The following is a 17573-nucleotide window of genomic DNA, read 5'->3' on the forward strand; positions in this document are numbered from 1 at the left end:
TGCCCCTTCTTCACAACATGATGGCATACAGAAATACTGTTTTTTGTGATGATTTTTAGATATACTTTAAAAACCCACTTCCAAATTCACAGTTTATGTATCGGGGTTAGCTGTGTTAGTCAGTATCCACAAAAACAAGGAGGAATCCTGTGGCACCTTAAAGACCAACAGATTTATTTGGGCATAAGCTTTTTGACTTAATTCCTTGACTAGGCTCTTTCCACCACGTAGGAGAAATTGGGCAAAATATTTCTGAGCAAATGCCTTTTATCCAGGGATCTAAAAGCACTTTACAAAATTGTAAGCGTCACAGCTCCCAATAAGAATTATCCCACTTGGTCAGAGGAGGGAGGGGGAATGAAGCCCAGAGGTGAAGTAATGGCATACAGCCAGAGGTAGGTCTGGGAACAGAAGGAAAGCCCTGGCTCCCAGTGCCTGTACATACTGACGGCTAGTGCGCAAACCTGTTTTCTGGTCACCCTCAAATAATCCCAGAGACTTCCCTGGGGCTGCTCTTGTGAGTAAGGCAATCAAGATTTGTTCACAGGTGTGACGCTGGAGTACCTCAGCAAATCTTTTCTAGCCATTTATAAAATAGAGAGAAACGTATTCTGTGATGGGATCTCAGCATCCCGATAAAGCCCTTTGAAGCGCTCGAAAAGCAAAACTATAATACCTCCATCACCAAATCCATGCAATGGTTTGTGACTAGGGACTATAACGTTTTGTGATCTCCGGTGCGGCACACTGTCTATGAAGTAGCCATGCTAGGAAGAATGAAAGGAAGCAAAGGGTTAGTTCTGAAATGCTTCTATGTGCAATTGCAGGAAGGTGGCTGCAAAGTGTAAGACTAATGTAGGTAGCTAAGCTGCACTTGTTCTGTGCTGTTGCCAACTCTGATGCCAAGTAACCTGTCCCAATGAGAAACGATATATAATAGTCCTTGAAACCCACAATAGCAGCCCTTGTTCCTTTTGATGTGTGACACACACACAGTCTCCTGGGTCATTTTTGAACCTCTTCTATAGCCCTGACTTCTGAAGGGAAGGAATGTGGGAGAACAGTGTTGCTTCCACTTGACTCCTTTATTAAACAGACCTTGCTGTGTGTGTAGGTGGGAGTGGACAGGTGTTTGACATTTCAAGGGCATCTGCAGTTCAACACTTCATGTGAACTAGCACAGCGATGTGCACACACGTTCTTGCAATCAGAGCAAGTAGTGCTTGCTGGACTTCCTGAGTCAGTCCATAGATGTCAGTTGTAAAAAATTATAATAAAAAAATCAAAGTTGTGCATGTTTGGTGTACTCACTCGCAGTGAAAAGTTGTCACCAATTTTAATCCTTCCTGCAGCACTGTCATCTATGAAGGGTCTGGGTTTTTTTAAAGTTGTTGGCTGTTTTTAGTTAACGCATCCATTTCAAATTCAACACTGTGTGTTTGAACCCAGGGGTCCTGCGTGCAGTGGTTGAAGCAGCTAAATCTGGAGGGTCTGTTCTCAGCCTGTGTGAGAAAGGGGATGCCATGATCATGGAAGAGACTGGCAAAATCTTCAAGAAGGAGAAAGAAATGAAAAAAGGTAAAGTACAGTTTCAAGGGTTCCCTTTTCAATGCAGGGCTCTTTCCTTTTCTCTTTGTTTCCATCACACCATACAGTGAAACTACTGAAATGCGTAATGAAGATTGTGTCTGAAAGCTGAATTCCAGGCTTCATGCTTCTCACTCTCACCCAAAAAAATTCACCCCAAATTTTCTGCCAAGGAACAGTCTACAGCAGCTACCACACAGCACTGGGTAGTTTGAGTTTCACGCTTGGATTAGCCACGCCCATTCAGACAAACTAGATTTGTTTTGGAGACAAATGCCTTGTCTACCGTACTTGCTGGTCTGTAATTTTCACAAGATTTCCATGGCTAGATAAAGAGCCATGGTGAGCGTCATGGTTCCTGGCCCTGGATATTTGAGGTCTCTTGAGAGAAAGCTGATTGCTTTAAACGCAGTTCTTCCACATTTGTCTGTCTGGGCTGGAGTTGGTCTGACGCTGGGAGACGCAGCAAACGTTTGTTCTGTTTTTTGGCCAAAGGGCTGTGCCCAGAGCACAGAACAATGCTTAAAAAGTCAGCGTCAAACCCCAACTGATCTATGTTGGTACTTTAGTGCTTTGGTTTTAAAAGCACTGTACACCATTCAGCAGTCCTCCGCCGCTCGCAGGTGCTCAGCTGAGGAGACAAACACCCTTGAGGCTTTGATTTTCCCCGAATAGGAGACAGCTAGTCATAGGCAGAGCTGAGATAAGAATTTTGAAATTCATGACTTCCTTTCATGTGCTCCGACCCTCAGACCATATTGCCTTGTGGTCTCAATTGATTTTCTGTCTCCTTACTTGTATGTCATAAGAATTAGTGACTCTTTTAGCTTTGCTTAAGTCTCACGCGCGCCAAACAAGTGGAGTTCTGTTCTTGAGAAGAGCACTCTCTTTGGGCACGGACAGGCCCGGCTTAGCTTGAGTGAGCTGCCGAGGTCGCAGCATGAGGTAGTGCAGCTCTGTATTTTATTCTCTGGTGCATCAGAAGAGACTAACAAACTAGACTCCTGGTTGTATCCTGCATGTATGAGCGGCAGGTTGAGGCTTTGAATCACGTGTGCGTTTGGACCCAAGTGCAGATTGTTTGTTGGCTGCTCTGTGTGATGGAACATGGGGTGCTGCCTACATGGTATCTTGTAGTACATGGTGGCAGGGTCCGTATCTCCAAAGTGCACACGGGTCTCGCACAGGTGCGATCTCACCATTATTCCTTTTGTTCATAGGTATTGCCTTCCCGACGAGTATATCTGTCAATAACTGTGTCTGTCACTTCTCCCCCTTGAAGAGTGACCAGGATTATATCCTCAAAGACGGAGATTTGGTCAAGATGTAAGTGTCTGAGCTATGCTATTGTGAGTTAAATGTTGGCTTCTGCTGTTTACTGCTGCTTGATCTGGTAAGTGTGTTTACCAACTGGCTAACCCCAGGAAGTATTGGCCAGGCAAGTGATGCGTTTGAAACATACCCTGTTCTGCTAATGGCTTTAGAGGTCTTAAAGAAGTTCCTTGAGCCACGAGGCCCTGCCTGCAACTAAGCCACTTTTTCCTCTTTGTGTTAGTGACCTGGGAGTCCATGTGGATGGCTTCATAGCGAATGTAGCGCACAGTTTTATCGTCGATGCAGCGAAGGTAGGTTTCTTGCCAATGGCCTGAGCGGAGAGCTCTCCCACGCTACTTTCACATCAGGCGAGGTTCCGCAAAAGCAGGATATAAAAGCCCACGCTTGAGTGCCCCTGGTTGCAGAGAGCACCTGACGTTGGCAGCAGAGCAGAAGTCTGTGCATCGATGAGTTTGGAGAACATTAACAGAAACAGTGTTTAAAAACAATTAATCATTATTCACCTTAGAAAAGTCGGGATGCTGAACTGTTTGAACGTTAAAGTAGCTCAAACACAACACATGTGAAACAAATCAAATGTTAGCTGAGCTGTGGCAGACGAACTGCACTTACCGGCTGATCTGTGGTGAAAGCCTGAGAGGACAGTGTCCTGGGTGCATGGAGCAGACTGAGCAAACTGGACTTGCTGCAGCCTGCTGGCTAAGGTCGAGAATCATGGTCCTTCTGCCACCACAGGAGGCTGCTGTGTTCACCTTTGCAGCTCTAAGCTCAGGTGGTTTGTACAGCAAGATAGATGGCCTCAGGACCCAGTCCCCACTACACACTTCTCCTGCCTGAACTTGCAGCACGCTGGCTTGTAAGTGGCTGTATTTACTCAGGGGCAGTGTGACATGTTCAGGCCTGGTGTGTAGTGATGGAGGTGCTTGCAGGCCGTGGGTGGTTGATGGCACAGACCATTTGTCATGGCGTTGGGAAGTCACGTACGCAAATAGCATTCAGGGAATGCCACCTAGGGAAAAAAAATGTGTAAAATTTGAATAAACTTTTCATGTAGGCAAAGTTTAAACTCACGTTTTTACCTGTAGCCCTTGGAGGAGGATGTTAGTGAATCATAGACAAGCTCCTGGGGGCAGCGGTTCTCTCATGAACATGTTGACTTGATACTAGGGCTAGATGCTAGAAAGCGGAGCTGGAAAAGAGCCCTTAGATCTCATCTTGTCCAGGCTCCTGGCTGCTAAAGGACGATCTCCAGGGCTTTGTCCTGTGTAGTTCTGGGGGGGTCAGACACGTTACACAGCGCTCCTGCCTGTAGCTCTGCCATTTACATTTCAGTTCTTAAATTTATTTCAGCTGCAGCTGGCAGTAGCTGGCCCCTCTGACAGAGCGGAGATGACTGAATAGGTTGGGGAGTTTGAACTCCCCTCTCCTCAGGGTCCCTTCTATGCTTAGCCTGAGATTGGTTAGCAAAGTGGGAGGGAGGGAAGGGCGTCCTGCCGTGTTACGGGTGGGGTCAGGATTGGAGCTCCCACTAGCACAGAATTCATCCTAGAGAGCGGAGAAAAGACATGTTTCAAAAACAGGCAACTTTTTCCAGGAAACCCCGGTGACGGGTCGTAAAGCTGATGTCGTCAAGGCGGCTCACCTCTGTGCGGAAGCTGCCCTGCGCCTGGTAAAACCCGGAAACCAGGTGAGAATGGTTTGGTGCTTCCCAGGTGTATCTAGAGAGTCAGACCCTACCCTTGCCCTGTAGCCCCGTACGTGTAGAAGTAGAAAGCTGTGAACTTCTCTGAAAGGGGTGGATCAGCTGTGAGGAAACTGCAGCCAGCTGAGCCGCATTCTGGGGAGAGCAGGAGCTATGCGGAGAGTTGCTGCGGCTTTAATGCTGTATGCAGGGTTAACTGGCCAGCAGCCTTTGAGCACTACTTGGGAAGAAGCCATTGTTACATGGGCTTGGTGCTACTCCCTGAAGACAGCTGAGCACTCTGAGCCATTGTAAGGGTTACGAGTCACTGGCAGCAGACTGCATGGCCAGATGCCCTCCAGGAAGGAGCAGATGAAGCTTGTTTCACTGGGTTGGTGGCTTGCTCCTCAGTTTGAGGCGTGGTGAGCAAGAGCGCCAGAGGGAGTGAACCTGTCACACTTGCTGGCTTGTGTCTGTGACCTGCATCTTGGGTTTTGCAGATACTTCGGATGTGCACAGGTTTCACTCTCCAGCCAAGTATGAAACCCAAGGAATAGACTAGCTTCTGCTAGTCTCTTTCACAGTGGAATTTCCATCACGGTGGTGGCCCAGTGACCGAGGTCAATTGGCATGTATCGCTGTGCCTTAAGCTCCGGAGAAAGTCAGTGTTTCTCCAACGAGAAACTTCCAGTCAAAATGAGAAGCAATAAAATCCTAGAAGTTAGAGATGGCAAAGGTCCTAGGTCAGCTCTAACCCATCCATTCTCCTCAGTGCACAGTCGTCCTTCGCTTATTTATTATTATTTATTTGTATTACCGAAGCAGTAAATGTAGCCTGGGATCCCGTTGTGCCTGGAGCTGTACAAATGGAATAAAAAAGTCCCTGCCTCAGAGGGCTTATCATTTAAATATAAGTTTGATGGGGCTTGCACCAATTTCCTTGGGAGCCTGTCACATTCTAATAGAGCTCGCTCTTCGAGAATGTTTCCTAATTGGCTTAAATTTCTCTTTCTTGATTTCATGCCATTCCCTGTAACCCTCTCCGCTGGGGCTCTAAAGCACACTTCTGTCCTTGGGGTTCACACTTCTCAGACACTGCTGACATCCTCCTTTTGTCCGTGTTACCAGCCCCCTTCCATATTGACTAACTAGGTGACCTGTGGCAAGTGAATGAATCTTGCTGGGTTTTAGCTCCTTGTTTGTAAATGGGGATAATGCTCCAGTCCTTTCTTCCATGCTTGGGTTCTCCTAGTAGTATCCGCATTGCAGATTAGGATCTGTCCCCTACAATGTGTGTGTACAGTGCCTAGCGCTGTGGGGACATTGGACCACTGCCATAGCACAAAACACACCTTTTTTTCCTTCTGGATTTGTATTTTTGCTGTTACCTTGTCATTTTTGTGGGTATGAAATAACACACAACCTGCGATTGTTTCAGCTCCCTAAATGTTAGGGGATGTTGCAGGAGCCGCTCAGTTAGAGAATGCACTGGTTTCATTGCAGAATACAGATGAAATCTCTGGTGTGTCTGTGGCTTGAATTTTAAAATCTTGACTTGTTCTCCTGTCTTCTTACTCCCGCAGAACACACAAGTGACAGACGCCTGGAACAAAATAGCACACTCATTTAACTGCACACCTATTGAAGGTAAGGCCTTGCTCAGCTCAGAGCAAGTGACAGCCAGAGGAGAAGTAGAGGTGCACTAATCCTATCCAGGAAGCCCTGGCCTACTCGATTCAAAACCTTGGGAAGCATTTAATTGTTATGAGCATGGCTCCTTGTCTATCACAGATTAGGACTCTGGTGCACTCTCCCCCAAGCCTGCTGCAGGCTCCCTGTGAGACCTGGCGGAAATCATTTAACCTTCGTGTCTCCAGTTTGCCTGTTGGTACAATGCCGACGTTTAACTGTGTAGGTGAGGGAATGTTTATAAATTGCTTGGGGATCCTTTGCTGAACGATGCTGTAAGGCAGTAAGTGTGAGTGGCTCCCGTCAGTCGTTAACTAGTTGGCGTTTTCTCAGTAATACCGTTCTGAACCGGCGAGTGGGAAGTTGCCTTTGGAAGCATCTTAGACAAATCAGACCATAATGTTTGAAAAGGTGCCTGGGAGCTGAGCTCACAGTTCTCAGTTAGGTTTAGCTTTGGAAGGGTTAGTTTCACTATATGCTGACAAACCAACCAAAAAAATGTTCATTGGTGGGTAACTGAAATGTACAGATTGGCAAAGTAAGGAAGGAAAGGGGTGCGTGACAACTTAGAGGGGTGGTCCCCAAACTTTTGAGGGTCCTACTTCCCTTACCCCTGTCCGCGCACGTGCACACACACACATGGAAGGGTCGTGGACAAGGGTAAGTGGGCCGTAGCTGGGGGCGGTCTGGAGTGGGGCTGTGGCTGGTGTGGGGCTGGGGACATGGCTGGGGGTGTGACCGGAGCAGGAGTGGGGAGGGGCTGGGTAGTGCTCCTGCCCCCCCCATGTCCCACACTTTGGGGACCTCTGACTTAGAGTTTGATTTAAGGACAGTTACTTTGTGTGTTTGGACATGTGATGTTGACAGATTTGTGTGTTAGTGGTTAATAAGCTTTGGGGTTTTTTTTTACCATCATTAAATAATTGTTTGACCTCCCAATAAACTCCTGTAGCTGTGAACATTTAAATGGATAAACATGGAAAGTAAACGCTTAAATATAAACATGGAAATGATCTGTCAGAATGATAAACACATGTTTGGACAGGTTCTGTTATCCTGTTGGTTTGCTCACGTAGTGATGTAGCTGTCAGTTACTTCAGCGACAAATCATGTCGCCACTAATCAGTGGAATCCCAGGACATACTGTAGCAGGCTTGTTCTCCCGCTCGCTGCAGAGAGCTGCAGTTCCAAGACTGGGCTGTTTGGTACGTGGGATGTTGGGTAGCTCTCGCCAATGCTTTGCTCCGCGCTCAGGGAGAAAAACATCACCTCGGCTGCAGTGAGGAGGAGGCTGCTCACGCTGTCAAGGGAGTTTAAGCAGCCACTGTTTTGGAAACAGTCGGGTGCCTTAATTATCCAGTCACTGGCAACAGCAGCATAAGGACCTGGTTTATGAAAACAAATGGAGCCGTTTTCTGCCTCAGCGGTGATCTCTGCCACCACCGGCCGCAGTCCTTCCAAAATGGAGACCTGTTAGTTCCCTTGCTGTGGCTGGTGACGTGGGAAGCAGACTAGGAATGGCCTTTTGGTTTTCCTTGGTAAATCTGAATTGTAACATGTACTGCAAAGCAGACAGGGGGACTGAGTTAAGCCCAAAAATATTTGCTGAATGCCCCATTAGCTAGACCGTGCAGGAGGGACATAAGTAATCTAAACACTGGCAAAAACATTTCTGCCTCCACGCGTCCCTGGAGACGCTCAAGAATGCGTCTTTCAGAGACATTGGATGCCGGTAATCCCCATGCAACTGCTGATTCTCCTGATAGCTGATGTCCCAGGCTACAGAGACTGAAAAGAAGAATGTCGGCTTGTTTAAAACACATGCTGCATGATTTTAGGGGGGGCTTAGACCATGTCCTCCTGGAGTTACCGCTGAGCCGGTGTGGTCCAGTGGTTAGACTGTTGTGCTGGGAGTTTGATTCCTTTGTACAACTTCCATCTGTGGCTGTGCCTTGGACCTAGGACATGCAATTACCCCTTTAAAGTGGGGACCTTTGCTTTGTCACAGAATAGTTGTGTAACTCCGTGAATGAAGCTGTTTGAGATGAGGTGGTGGTAGAAAGGCAAACGGTCTCAAATTTTAGCTTTGCTGTTCTCCCTATAGCAGAAAGCTTAAGGGCACCTTCTTGGAGCGTTAATAATGCAAGTCACTCGGTAGCTGGTTTGCAGCTCTGAGGTGCTAATGGATTCTCCTAACTTGGCAGGGATGCTGTCACACCAGCTGAAACAGCACGTGATTGATGGAGAGAAAACCATCATCCAAAACCCTACAGACCAGCAAAAGTAAGTCTCCTCTGCGGGATTGTCACTTCTATCAGCAGCATTGCGAGGGGGTGTGAGACCAGACCTGCAGTGAGAATCCCCTCTCTTTTCTAGTCCTGGCCTGTGGTGCCTGGCTGGGTGGGTGTTGGTTAGCCCAGAGTCTTCCATTTTTTCTTACATTAAGGTAATTTGTGATGCTCTGCATTGACTGAAGGTTTACACCCCCTAAACCTTTCGCTGGCACCTGTGCAGTCAGCTGGTCGTTCTAGAAAGTGTCCCCAACACGAAGTCAGTCCTTGGTCTCTGCAACGGCCAGCAAACTCGCCAGCTATTCCTAGCTGTGACAGTGGATTGCTTGAATGGTGTGAACTAGATTGAACCCAATCAAATTAGTTCTCATGGGCTGCCATTTTCAGTCACATCTTGGACCCATTTCCTTCCCTTCGCTTCCACCAGCTCCTCCCTTGCCTTCAGGGAGAGGTTCTGGTTGTTTAGACCCAACATTGAGGATTTTGGGGTTTTTAAAATCTACTACGTGCATTGGAAAGGCCATCTTTGTGTTTGGGGTTCGTACAGTGCCTGGCACAATGGGCCCTGGTCCATGCCTGGGGCACCCAAGTGCTACCATACAAATAACAGAGAATAAATGTTACTAGAAAAGTTTCCATGACATTTGTTTAAAATATCTTCAGTTAAAATTGATCTGTAAGCTGCAGTCCGGCCTCTCTAGCATTGAGCTAATGCAAGACGTTACTGGAAGTGAAAATGACCCGTCTGTGTTCTAGGCAGAGTAAACAGCATAAGTGATTAAAAATAAACTTGTTTCTCGAAGTCCCTTCCATCTTAATGATGGAAGCTGGCGCTGGTGGCTGGGGCAGCGAAGAATTTCCTGAATGACGGTTGTCTAGCAGATCTCTAGAACCGCTGCAGAGCACTTCCGTGGTGCCTTGCCTCTGTCTCCTGTGTGTTGGTTTGATTAAGCTTCCCTAATTGCTGTGCAAAGCGCCACACGTGCATTTGTGGTGCTCTGTGCCCCCACCCCCCAGCTCTGTACTGCAGTATTACTAGGGCAAAGGGGGATTTTTTCCCTTGTAGAGATGTCTCACTTTGCTCACTCGCCAAACCTCTCCCACCTAGGAAGGACCATGAAAAAGCCGAGTTTGAGGTCCATGAAGTTTACGCCATTGACGTGCTTGTCAGCACCGGGGAAGGGAAGGTGAGTGTCCTTCAGCTTGCTGTTACTTTATGCCCATGGGGACTTCAGAATGGTCCCTTGGTCTGAGCGTGGCATGGGGAGCCAGGCTCCATCTCTGTATGCAGTCACTTCACCTCCGTGGGTCTCCATTTCCCTGTGTGTAAAATGCAGCCCTCTCGGGGAGGGCTGGGAGTATTTGTGTGTGTGTGTAAAGCCCTGTGGCGGTACCGAAGTCCCAGCATGCACTCAGTGCTAGCGTCTGTGGGTTGTGTTTGACTCTTGTTTGTGTTCTCTTAGGCAAAGGATGCTGGCCAGAGAACTACCATTTACAAAAGGGACCCCTCCAAGCAGTATGGCTTGAAAATGAAAACCTCTCGTGCCTTTTTCAGCGAGGTGGAGAGGCGCTTTGACACTATGCCATTTACTCTCAGGTATTCTCTCTCCTTCCTTTCACGGCCTCCCCATCTGCCCAGAATAGGGGCCTTGCAAGAGCCCTCACCTGGTTGTTGACAGCTGTTCTGTCCCAGAGGGTGCTGTTATGGGGGTTTGCTGCGGCTGGACAAGCCGCAGGGAGGGGATGTGATAGACTTTGATGTTTCACCCTGGCCAGGGGATTAAGACCCCTGTGAGGATTTGAGACCCTCCTGCGCCTTTGCGGGGGGTTGCTGCTGAAATACAAGGGGACCAGTTCTGTCGTATTCACAGAGTGGAGTCAAAGCTGTGTCAGGACACAGGGGTAGTTCCAAGCCCCCTTTTTTGACTGATGTGCACTTCAGCAAAAGGAAATTAGCTCCCAGGTTAATGCTCCATTTGTGCCTCAGAGCGGTGAGCTTTTTCTGGGATTCTAAACTAACGCCTTGCGTTCACTTTGCTCCGTTACCTTCCTGAGCTTTCATCTGCGCACCTGCTGCCAGCCACACACCGCAGCCAGGCTGGCCTCTCGTCGGGGAATGGCTGAGTAACGTCTCCAGCCAACCCCGCAGTGGGAAGTTAGGCAGCAGGGTTGGGTCTGTAACTTGGCTCGCAGGGCTTCCCCCTCCTCTGCTGAAAACGGTCGTCGGTTGTGTGATCCTTAGAGCAGCGAGAGGCAGAAGCTCAGGTCCGTGGCTCTCTCCCTTTCTCGCAGGGCGTTTGAGGATGAGAAGAAGGCTAGGATGGGGGTGGTGGAATGCGCCAAACACGAGCTGCTCCAGCCTTTCAATGTCCTCTATGAGAAGGAAGGTGAGTCCGGAGGGACGGGGGGCTTGCAGGAGAGCACAGGGGTGGTCCCCCCCCCGGGGCTCTGCTCAGACAGGTTCCCGCTGTAGCCATGTCCCTGGAGGGTGGTGCTGGGCCGACACCTGCTCCCAAGGAACCAGGAGATTTCTTCGCTAAGTAGCTCTTAGCCCCTTGGTTGCCAGGTCTTGTGTAAGAACAATCCCGGTGGTGAGATCTGCTGGTCCATGGGGGATAATCTCCTCGGGCTGGTGATGGACGCGCCATCAGTTTGGTTCACTTAAAGATTAGCCAGGAGGACCTGCTTCTGGAACGATCCTGCCCTGAGCGGGGAGGGCCACCGTTGAAACGCTGCAGATGCAGTTTCCTGGTTGTCCCAGGCGGATGCGACGGCAGGAAAGCGAGGTGGGCTTTGGGTTGTGCGCTGTTCCCCCGGCGTGGTGGCCTTAACCGGGATTCCTGCTTTACAGGCGAGTTCGTCGCCCAGTTCAAATTCACAGTGCTTCTAATGCCCAACGGCCCCATGAGGATAACCTGCGGCCCCTTCGAGCCGGAGCGCTACAAATCCCACCTTGAGGTTCAGGATGCAGAACTGAAGGTCAGTCCGAGGAAACACGTTTGCTTCCCTGGAGTGCATAGAAACGCCTGAGTCACAGAAACAAGACCTAGCTCACCGCCTTAGGGAGTGCGTGAGGCACGTGGATCGGTAGGAGACTGCAGCTTGGTCAGTCCCCTCGGAGTGGTGGGTTGGTCGTTATTCTCGCTCAGCTGTTTGGATGTGTAGAACCCCCTGTAAGGCAGGGCTGTGAGGCCCGGAGAGGCCAAGCTCCGGCAGAGACAGTGCAGGTTTGAGGAGAAAGCAGAGCTGTCTGGGGCGTGGTTCTGATGCGCTGCTCTGCACACGTGGGAAGGTGGCAGCAGCATTCAGAGCAAAGAGGAGTTGCAGTCCGGTTTCTCGGTGGGTGTGTCAGGAACATGATCTCCAGCAGGCTCCCCCCAAGTCTCCTGCCTCGGCCACAAATGGCACCTGCTTGGTCACGGATGTGTCGTCCTTTCCTGCAGGGCCATGGGGATTCAGAGGGGCTGCGCATGGCGAGTGTCATTGCCCAGGACGTGCTGCTGTTCCCTTATAGCTGGCAAAGGCTTGTTTTGCTACATTGGCATTTCCCTTTACTCGCAGTCAGAGCAAAGAAAACATCTGTGTCCCGGCTGCTTACCTTCTCTTCCTCTTCCTAGGCACTGCTACAAAGCTCTGCCAGCCGGAAGACCCAGAAGAAGAAGAAGAAGAAGGTAATTTAGTTGTCACTTCATAATGGCTGGATCTCACACACGCACGGGTTAACTGCCTCTTGGGAGACCCCAAACTCTCCACTCAGACATTAGCAAAAAGAGATTTTGACTCCTCTTAGCCTAGCAGAGCTCTTACAGCTGCGGAAGAGGGAGAGGGATTCTGTTCCGGCTCACGTGTTGTCAGTGGGATTATTTGCTCCATCCCAAATTCTGTTTGCTCACTGGCGGGGGGTGACTACCGCCCCTTGTCTGGAGTGCAGTTGCACAGGTGTAACTGAAAGCAGAATCTGGTCAGCAGAATCTTTACCACGGGCCGGCCAGAAAGCACCCAGCATGCCTCTCAGATCCCAGAGTGAGTTTGCAGCAGTGGCAGGTAGAGAGGCTGTTTTCCTGCTTGTAAACTGGTTAGCCTTGATCTTGAGTCATTGAGGCACAGTGGTTTGTAGCCAGGTACCCAGGCCGAGCTGCACCCTGGGAGATGTCAGCAGGGAAAGGAACTAGCTCAGCTGAGATTTGACCGGCTGGTATTGCTGATAAGGTGGGGAGCTTCACGAGACTTTCCTGGGTGGCAGGAGAGAACTCTTCTTGCACCAACATCAGAGATCCTGGGAAGGGAGGAGATGCCCAGTGCTCCCGACAGGAGCTGAACTGCGTTGGGGGGGTGGGGAGGCTGGCCTTTGAAAGGGAAGGGTGGCCCTGACACAACGGAGTATTGCAGGGTGGGCGACTCCAGGGTGCTGTGGGTCTGCGTGTCTCCGGGTTCTCTCCAGAATTAGTTAGCGATTCTCCCCTCTGAAGCAGAGTCACTTATCCTGGTTTGGGTTCGTTTCTGCAGGCATCTAAGAACGCCGAGAACGCCACCACGGGGGAAACAGCAGAAGAGAACGAAGCCGGCGACTGAACGGCTCCAGCTCCCCTCATGTAGCACCCGAGTCTCTCGCACGCTCCCCCCAAAAAATGAGAAACAAAAATCTAGTGCTGTCTGTCTCTTTACACCCTCAGTGACAGACAGCCTGGACTTCCCACTGACAACAGCAGCTCCGATTGACTCTGCTCTGAGGGAGGATTCGCTCAGCAACTTCAGATTGCTTCAAACCAACCAACCAACCAACCAAAATAATAAAACCAGGAGTAAAAACTAGTCTATTCCCCACTCTTTCTAACCTTTGATACTACTCGTGCTTGGTCCAGAGGTGAGTGCCTACCCGTCCCGTCCCGAGCGAGGGAGTGTAGACAGCTCTTCTTTCCTCCTCCTCCCTTTCAGGAATTTCTGACCCCTCTTGGTGGGGGTGGGATCTTTGGTCACATCTGACAACCAGCCGATTGAAGCCTGAGAAGCGCCATGTGCTTAGGGAGCCGGGAGCAGGGATGCTCCCCAGCGCTCCCCCTGCCTGCAAGGACGTTTCTCTGCCACTTAAAACTGTTACCTTGGTGTGGAATTTCCCCCTTTTTAGCCTGTATATTTCAAATTGGGACAGTCGTACTGAATTTTATTCCTCCCCCCCTGACCGTAGACCATTCAGCCTGGTGAGTTCTGGCTTGTGTTGGTTTGTGTCTAAGCTGGTTTTAATACACAGGTGTGATAAGCTTGTTTTTAATTGAGACTGTCCTAACGTAAGGAAGGAAGCACTCGCTTCGAGCCATTCTTCCCACTAACCCCTTGCAAAACCCCTCCTAAGGGCAAGAGGCCTCTGGCGTCAGCACCCCGCCAGCGTTTTTACCTTCCCAGCATCACAGGGCGGTTCAGCATTCTCCCCCCCAACACACCAAAACAGCTGCCGCTGCTTATGTCGCATCCAGTCGGCTTGTTCAGAAGAATGCCCCTCTCCTCCCCACACGCCCTTCTGTGCCATAAAAGAATTTGGGAAACGCTGCAGAAGTGAGCAGACCTGGGCTAGACTTCACCCCTGGGAATCTCTTTTCTATAGTCCGTCTTTTTTTTAAAGCTGTCCGGCTGAATTGTACGGCTCTGAGTGGGGGATTTGTTATCCAGCCAGGTCTCTGTCTAAAGCACTTACTGCAGCTGGCTTGGGAGGCCGCCTGCCTGTTAACGATACCCTTTCTGACGAGCGCACCTGTGCTTTTCTGCAGGTCAAGTGCTTCCTTGGCAGTATTTGAGTTTGAAAATTTAAATGAGAAAAAAAGAACCTTGCAAATGCTACCAAAGTTTACATCAATAAAAGGAAATAAATGAGATTTTTTTTCCATCTGTCTACGAACTGTCTGCTCCCATTTCTAACCTGTGTTCAGCTCTTGTAGGGGGTTGGGTAGTCATAGAGATATGTGGGCTGTATTCTGAAGGGATGCAGGGTAGCTGCCATCACACGCCTGTCGCAGGTTGGCTTAGCTTAGGTGCTCCCAAAGGTTAACCATGAGCGTAAGGGAAACTAAAGCTGCCTTGTTCCTGAAGAGGAACATTTTAGCATTTCTAAGCAATACACTGTCTATTGCCTTCGGTAACGGAAGGGCAGGGCTAATCTTTCTCATTCACCATTCTGATTTGTAAACCACTACGACTTGCTGGAGGTTTATTTAATTTTCTATTTTTACTTTTAAATAACATTGGAAAAAGATGTACCTCTTGAGACAAGAAAAACCATTCTGGTTGTGAAAAGTTTGAAACAGAATTCCCAAGAAATATTCTGTAACTGATTTTTTTTCCAAATAAAATTGACTAGTGACACTGCTGTTTGGACAGAAGAATGAGTCTGCTGTTTTGGGGTCTGTGGTGCTGCAGCGGGCGGGAAGGACTGTGGGCTGTATTATTTCTGCAATCCATTTCACCCTACAAGGTTTTAAGGCATCCTGGGGTGCATCTTTGAAATGCAGCCACCTCTGGGCTGGAGGCGGCTGGACAGAGCACAGCACGCTCTGCCAAAGGCAGGGATCCTTGGCCCTTCAAATCCAAACCCTACCAGAGTGGTTTGGGTGTTGAAACTCCCTTTCCCTCCTTTGGAAGGGCGAAGGGCCTAGTTAACCTGCTGGGGTTGGTCCCAGGGAATTGGGGCATTTCAAATTCCAGCGCTAAAGTCATCAGGTCATTTTAGCACCATAGCTTCTGGTGAGGGTGCGCCAGCCTGGCTGTGCCACAGGCAAGAGGCAAAGGAATCCCTGAGGGCGTATTCAGAGCGTGGGATGTTTAAGCATGAGAAACCGACCCTCTGGTGGGGTCTAATCCTAGTGCCTGAACAGTTACTCAGTTGTCCTTTAAATTCTGGTGCAGCAAGTGCTCAGTGCCTTGCTCCCATTCATGGTGTGAGGCTAAAGCATCCCCAGAAATGGGGGTGGAGAAAGCAAGCGGCCCTATGCTGGGGATTTTTGGGCATATCCCGGAGGTCAGTCTGAATAGGGTCACTCGGCTCTTCAGCTGCCTTGTAAGTCTGTTCCAAGCCCCAGCTGGCAGCAGCTCCACGATCAGTGGGGGTGAGTTGTGGCACAAATGCCTTGACACAGCTGCAGGTTCTTACCTCCGCTACTGTCACCTTACTGCCGTGTGGCCCTCAGGGAGCCGATGTTGCCATGTCTCGTGTAGTAGATTGGCCAGCCTGAGTTTGACGAGTTTGTGGGGTATATTCCTGGCTCTCCCTCACTCTGACATGGGTCAGGCAAGTCTGTTTCCCCACTCCTAAAATAGGTCTAATGCCGCATCTCCATGGGTTGCTGGGCGGTTTGTAAAGGGCTTGGAGATTCACAAATGGGAGGACATCACGCTGTTTTCGATGCTGTCCTGTGAGCTGCGGTGTTTGAGGGCTGGGGGGGAGGGGAGAATGGTGTAGTCAGGTTTTGCTTTGTTTAAATGCTCTGAGATGTAACAAAGTCAACGGTGCTTTTTGCCAGGCAAAGCGGTGAATTGGCAGGAGCTTGTTGACTGTCCGGCTGTCACAGCTACACTAGGTGTTGATACTTAAAATCTAAAAAGGTGAGGTCCAGCGTTGACCTGTTGTGTGTTCTCGCCCACCGGCTTTATGGCAGGTACCTAGAAAGTCAGAGGAAGGCTGCTCCAAATGGCGTCTTGGGGCAGTCCTGTAGGACGGGCTCAGAAAGTTTCTACACTGACAAAACAACACTTGCATTCAGTGGTTTATTTTTCACTATAATCTCCCTGGACATCAACTCACTTGGTCCATTTTGGCTACACCCAGCTTGTCGGAGTCCTTGTCCAGAAACTCGACTGCTGCGGACGTCTCCATTGTTATCACTGAAATGCTTCTCACCGAGGTCTCCCTTCGACGTGGGGAACAGGCAGAAGTCTGGGGGAGCCAGGCTGGTGAATAGGCTGGTGAGGGAGCAGCTGAAAGCCACGGTTAGTCACTGTGATCACTGCAACCTGGGATCAGAGAGAATGTCGGGGCCAGCTCCCATTTCACTCTATTGACACAGACAATACTGCCATTTAGGGGGCGGGGGGCTCAGTGGTTTGAGCATTGGCCTGCTAAACCCAGGGTTGTGAGTTCAATCCTTGAAGGGGCCATTGAGGGATTGGGGGCAAAAATCTGTCTGGGGTTGGTCCTGCTTTGAGCAGGGGGTTGGACTAGATACCTCCTGAGGTCCCTTCCAACCCTGAGAGTCTATGATTCTAAGTGTCCCCCTTCCTCACTCTTGTCAGCGTTGGGTTCGTTTCTAATCCTCATGGACCAAGCTACTGCCTTGCATTTCTCTGCATCTCCCCTTCTGGCTGGGGTAGGGCAGAGTGGGTGATTTGGCCTCTGCAAACAACCCTCAGCGTGTGTGGTCCCAGGGCTCTGTCAGGGCCCAATCCGCAGAGGACATGAGTCTGTGACAGCCCTAACTGCTCTGCTTTAGCAGCTGCCCTTTTTCTGCAGGTGGCCCTGGGGCCGCTGGCCAGTGGGGGAGGCTCCCCTTTGTCCAGCACTGAGGCCAGGGTACGCTGGTCAGGTCACCATCTTGCCCAGTGCTCCAGGGCTCGAATTGGGGCCTGCAGGGCTAAGTGGGGGAGTGGGAGCTAGAGAACCAGGCCCTGTAGCTGAGGCTGTGATGATACTGTGGAGTGGAGAGAGGGGGCCTATGCCCCCCACCTGCATAGGGGAGCCCTTTGCTTGTGGCAGATGAAATTTGGTGATAAACGCAAAGTAATGCACATGGGAAAACATCATCCCAACTCTACGTATCAAACGCTGGGGGCTGAATGAGCTGTTACTGCTCAAGAAGATCTTGGAGTCACTGAAAACATCCACCCAATGTACAGCGGCAGTCAAAAAAAAGTAAACAGAACGTTGGGACTCATTAGGAAAGGGAGAGAGAAGACAGAAAATACAATTGTGAGAGGTTGGATCCCAGAAACCCCCCTGGGAGCTGCCA

At 49.9% G+C, this 17573-nt stretch overlaps 1 protein-coding gene across 1 annotated transcript; it reads left to right on the top strand.

The window, feature by feature from the left end:
- Positions 1 to 1449: 1449 nt before the first annotated feature.
- On the top strand, positions 1450 to 14941 carry PA2G4 (proliferation-associated 2G4). The gene is made up of 12 exons (XM_039514004.1): positions 1450 to 1578; positions 2808 to 2913; positions 3143 to 3212; positions 4517 to 4609; positions 6187 to 6250; positions 8497 to 8575; positions 9692 to 9770; positions 10047 to 10180; positions 10876 to 10970; positions 11435 to 11562; positions 12201 to 12254; positions 13090 to 14941. The coding sequence occupies exons 1-12, from the start codon at positions 1524 to 1526 to the stop codon at positions 13153 to 13155; spliced, it is 1023 nt and encodes a 340-aa protein (XP_039369938.1). The 5' UTR covers positions 1450 to 1523; the 3' UTR covers positions 13156 to 14941.
- Positions 14942 to 17573: the final 2632 nt, after the last annotated feature.

Source organism: Mauremys reevesii, linkage group 25, assembly GCF_016161935.1.
Source record: "Mauremys reevesii isolate NIE-2019 linkage group 25, ASM1616193v1, whole genome shotgun sequence".
Lineage (NCBI taxonomy): Eukaryota > Metazoa > Chordata > Testudines > Geoemydidae > Mauremys > Mauremys reevesii.

What these genes read in the sequence shown, in the direction of transcription:
- PA2G4 (XM_039514004.1), top strand. Translation starts at nt 1,524, where the DNA reads ATGATCATGGAAGAGACTGGCAAAATCTTCAAGAAGGAGAAAGAAATG. An exon ending in ACTATGCCATTTACTCTCAG is followed by an intron (nt 10,181 to 10,875) that starts GTATTCTCTCTC and finishes CCTTTCTCGCAG; the next exon opens with GGCGTTTGAGGATGAGAAGA. An exon ending in TTCAGGATGCAGAACTGAAG is followed by an intron (nt 11,563 to 12,200) that starts GTCAGTCCGAGG and finishes TCCTCTTCCTAG; the next exon opens with GCACTGCTACAAAGCTCTGC.